This window comes from Poecilia latipinna, unplaced genomic scaffold, assembly GCF_001443285.1.
Source record: "Poecilia latipinna isolate Pla-1442-1.1 unplaced genomic scaffold, P_latipinna-1.0 Scaffold685, whole genome shotgun sequence".
Taxonomy (NCBI): domain Eukaryota; kingdom Metazoa; phylum Chordata; class Actinopteri; order Cyprinodontiformes; family Poeciliidae; genus Poecilia; species Poecilia latipinna.
The window spans coordinates 178,778-183,810 of NW_015113301.1; the positions used below are offsets into that span (position 1 = coordinate 178,778).

The 5,033-nt window shown below is 35.7% G+C and overlaps 1 protein-coding gene across 1 annotated transcript in view; it reads right to left on the reverse strand.

Moving 5' to 3' along the window:
• Positions 1-821: 821 nt before the first annotated feature.
• Positions 822-5,033, reverse strand: part of LOC106954873 (vascular cell adhesion protein 1-like) — a 7,458-nt gene continuing 3,246 nt past the window's right edge. The window contains exons 3-8 of the mRNA XM_015044671.1: positions 4,110-4,409; positions 3,982-4,035; positions 2,076-2,279; positions 1,777-1,864; positions 1,667-1,697; positions 822-1,141 (exon numbers count right to left, since the gene is read on the reverse strand). Of these exons, the coding sequence (XP_014900157.1) occupies positions 1,088-1,141; positions 1,667-1,697; positions 1,777-1,864; positions 2,076-2,279; positions 3,982-4,035; positions 4,110-4,409 (731 nt within the window). The 3' untranslated portion in view covers positions 822-1,087. The remainder of the gene's footprint in view (positions 1,142-1,666; positions 1,698-1,776; positions 1,865-2,075; positions 2,280-3,981; positions 4,036-4,109; positions 4,410-5,033) is intronic.

Sequence of the window (5,033 nt, forward strand, 5' to 3'; positions counted from 1 at the left end):
GCGCGTGCACTTTGCGTCTGGTTTAAGTCTATGTCTATGTGGAGTGTCGGACGCGCTCGACGCTTCAAAGGCTCAAAACGCTCCAAACGGTTCAAATCGCGCCGCGCTAGATGCTCGAAACGAGCCACAATGGTTCTGGACACGCCTCTAAATAAACTTTCCATGTAAGCCAGACGCTCAAAACGCGTTTGGTGTGAACGTGCTATAAGACTCTGGGTTAAACAGTTAAATCTAGCTGAAATATTTGCCATTGTGTTATTGTAAACATGTTAATATATGTGGGGCCTTCCCAGAGAACATCGCCCATGAATGTAAATGTCAACATGACTTTCCTTTGCAGGCGAAGTCCAAGGCAACATCACTGGTTTCTATCAGCTGCTGGAGTTCATACCTGCTTCACCTACATTTAGACTTAGAAGTGTCTCAAATTCACATGATGTGAATTAAGCTGCATTTTTCTTCACTACCTGCTTGAAGGAAACAAGGTAACACCTCAGATGTTATGCATAAGAATGATTTTATGCTTTGATGACAACAAAAAAATGTTGACTAAAGTTTTTATGATATTCTGTTTATTTATTCAAACTGAAGTAGAATACAATAATGGTAAGGTTTGATGCTTCATATTTTACACATTTTGTTTGTAAGCAAAACCATCTAGCGAATGCTTTTAAATTCAGTCTAAAAAATAAAAAAATAAAATAAACATGCCTGTATGTAGCAGTAAGAAACACAAAGCCAACTCTAAAAAACAATCCACTTTTTGTATCCAGGGACAATTTTTACATTCAACAGAAGATCTGCTTCACTCTTACAAACTCAGCATTTATAGGCCTTATTTATAACTCAATTATCCACTACAGCATCACTATTTACTCCATAAGTAACACACTAGAATGTAGAGATAAGTATCAAAAAATATCTAAAGCACAATGAATGGTGATGTGATGGACTGGAGATCCATTCAGGGTTCATCCAGCCTTTCAGTAACTGATTCTTGCAGAAATAAATTGGAACAATTGGACAGAAAAACAGATGGATAAAAGTCAAGGAAGAGGCCTTGACATCCTCCTGGTCTCCTTGAGGCTCATGATGCTTTAGTTTCCATCACATTGTTGACATAGGTTAGCTCTTCTGTTTCCTGTGTAGAGAAAGAACAAAATGTATTTTACAGTAAATGTACTTGAGCTCAAACTGTTTCAGAGGAAATAAAGGCTGGTCTCATTATTTTCAGTCTCACTGGATTCCCAACTAAAAACACAAAACACTATATTTGTCCTTTAATGACATGGTAAGTTGTAGTTTTGTGGTGATCGTCTGAAATTTGGTTGTGAGTTTGATTCCAGCTTCCTTTCATCATATGTTGAAATGTCTTTTTGTAAGATTGAACCCTAAGTTACCTAATGATCCTGTGCATCAGTGTATGGATGCGTTTGAGGGAATGTAACTCACTGTAAACTCTAAGTATTTTATATCTATGCAGTATATTTACCATTTATGGTAATGAAGATGAGCTGAATAATGGATTTTCGACTTAACTAATTCTAAAATCTTTCGATATAAAATTAAAGCTTTGTTACCCATACTGGATGCTTTAGACCGTGCATGGACAATTTTTGCTGTCTTGTTTGTTTTAGGATGCAAACAATGAACTCAGTTAATTTACCTTCTTTGGTGTCTTGGAGAATCTGAACCAGCTGAAAGAAAAAAATATATATTTAAACACCAACATCTAACAGCAGCTGCAAACTATCAACTCATAGAAGAGAATCTCACCACTCAAAGCTGATGATGCTAATGCAGAGCAATACAATGCCCAGGATCTTCAATATATTAAGGATCAGGAATCCAGATGATGGATCATCTGGAACAAAAAAACCCACTTAGTCCTCATGAGTCCTCATAATTTGTTGCTACTGCAAATAATTCAAATTGGATGTTGTTTTTTTTTTGTTTGTTTGTTTTTTTTGCTTTATAAGCCAAAATCTGGACAGTAATTCTTTATAAAAAATGCCAAAATATGAATTTTGTCATTTAGTCAGTCATGACTAGATTACTTTTAGTTAATGTCTTACCTTTAATACCAACAAAACTCACAGATGATTTTTGTTGACCCAAATCATTTGTGGCCACACAGTAATACTCTTCTTCCTCAGTAGCATTTAATTTGTAAACTTGCTCCACAGATACATTAACGGCTCCATCTTTGCTGATCCTGAACCAGGTGAATCTGGGTGGAGGTTTGGCTCTGCTGGAGCAGCTCAGCTCCACCCAGCTACCTGCTGACACCAAACCTGATGGACTGATGGATGCTGAGGTGTCTTTAGGAGCATCTGAGGAAAATGAGACACATGAACTTTATTGATCAGAAACAGATGAATTATGACCTGCTGACAGGATCACTTACATGAAACACTGAGAGTCACTTCTGTCTCTGCTGTCTTGATTCCTCCAATCACAGGATATCTGGCAGAACATCTGATGTTGTATCCATCATGTGTGTCTGACAGAGTGATGGTCTCCTGGATTTTAGTTGTAAAGGTTCTTTCTGTGTTTTTCTTTGTTTGATTGAGAGAGTCTTGTTGGAGATTCCAGGTGAGTTGAGGAGGTGAGTGTGGACAGGGAGTGAAAGCTGAGCAGGTTACAGTGACAGACTGATGCTCCTTCAGGTCAGAGGGAACATTAATGCTGGGACTCCAAGGAGAATCTGGGACATAAAATATGAAACATATTAATACCGGTTTGGAGTTTACATAAACATCAAGTAAAATGTTAATGTTTTACATCATTAATGTTAGACTGTGTTAACCTTTGAAAAAACATTCTTCATATCAGTTCAATGTTATGATCCTGATGAAACACCAAATTGCATCTAAAATCCAGGCATTTACCACAAGTAGCTGTGTTTCCATTACAAATGAGAGAAAAACATTTCAACATTCAGTTAATGTCAAAACAACACAAGTCCATAATCGCAGTGTTTTCATTCTGGAGTTTTGTGAAATACACTAATTTGAATATAGCCATAACCTCTATCTTGATATCTTCTTTGTTTTTAAAGCCTCATTGTGACTTAACAGCTCAGTCTTTGTCTCCTCTAACCATAAATCATTTCTTTGGAAATTATTTGACCTATTATTGGCATTACATATAAGTTTTATAGTTCAGAAAAAGTTATTTTCTTTTTGTCAACACTGTATTAATCTATTTTGATTTGAAACTTGCATCACTGTGAACAATAACACCATGTTTCTGACAGGATTACAGTTTGTCTGTTGCAGGATCGATCTTAAAACATCCTTATTTATGTCATCAGAGCTGAAACTTTCAGTCTGTTTAATGAAGCTTTATAACAGCTGAGCGAATGACAAACATTGATCTTTAACATACATCATAATATAATTTAATAGGCTTTGTGCTTATGGATTGATCTCTACCTCCTCTGGATAAAAATCTACCATTTTTGATAACAGCAGTGGTCAAATATCAATTGTAATGGCAAAACCATCTAAAAATAATTGTATTTATTTGTGGATCAGAGAAAAACTGCATTAAATTTAAACCTGTGCTCTCAATGCTTGTTTTTCAAATCATTGCAGGTAAAACTTGGAAAACCAACATTGAAAAAAGAGCAAATTATAGGTAATAGATAATAAAAATCCAAAGACGGGGTCTGATCAGAACGTGCTCACATTTTTAAAATCACTACTGCTAATGTTATTGATCTATGTTTCTAATGTCAGACACTTTAAGAATCAGAAATTATTTGAAACAAGAAGTAACAACGTTTACCTTTAATACTAACACAGATCCTTGATGATGTTTCATTTCCCAGATTGTTTTTGGCCACACAGTAAAACTCTCCTTCCTCAGTGACATTGAAGTTGTAATTCTGTATTTCAGACACTTTTATGCCGTTCCTGAACCAGGTGAAGTTGACGGGTTTGGCTCTGCTGGAGCAGCTCAGCTCCACCCAGCTACCTGCTGACACCAAACCTGATGGACTGATGGATGCTGAGGTGTTTCTAGGAGCATCTGAGGAAAATGAGACACATGAACTTTATGGATCACAAACAGCTGAACCATGACCTGCTGACAGGATCACTTACATGAAACACTGAGAGTCACTTCTGTCTCTGCTGTCTTGTTTCCTCCAATCACAGGATATCTGGCAGAACATCTGATGTTGTATCCATCATGTGTGTCTGACAGAGTGATGTTCTCCTGGATTTTAGTTGTAAAGGTTCCATCTGTGTTTTTCTCTGTTTGTCTGAGAGAGTCTTGTTGGAGATTCCAGGTGAGTTGAGGAGGTGAGTGTGGACAGGGAGTGAAAGCTGAGCAGGTTACAGTGACAGACTGATGCTCCTTCAGGTCAGAGGGAACATTAATGCTGGGACTCCAAGGAGAATCTGGAGTTTCACATTAAACCACATTAAATAGTAAAAAAAAATATGTTCAATTTTAGACAAAGTTAACTTGTATCATACAGTAACAATACATACACATATAAACACTGTTTTGTGCAATTATAATTGCAATTGCACAAAACAGTAATTGGTAATCAGTTTGTTATTTAAACATTTTTAGTCTTGAAGAACATCTGACATAAAGTTATTATCTGTAGCACCAGAATTTATGTAATTTTCATTTCAAAATATTACCTAGATCATGTCTGAAACATAAAATAATGTTTGTAAAGTCGTGGTCAACATATAATATTTTGTTTTGGCTGTAAAAACTCGTGCAAATATCCTACATAAGTCAATTTCTGATCTGTATGCATACATGAAAATATAAAGTCACCATTAAGACATCCTAAAAATCATGTATTCTAAATATTGAAAGTTCTGACATTGCAAGACATAGTTTGACAAAATTAGAGTGGAATGAAAACTAATGTTATAATTTAACCCACATTTTTTTTTATCTGATTTGAAATAATATAAATGTTTTATTTCATATCAGCCAGACTCCAGATTTTAATCTGAAAGAGAATCTGTTGAAAGACCTCAAGAATCCAACTTTAAACACAT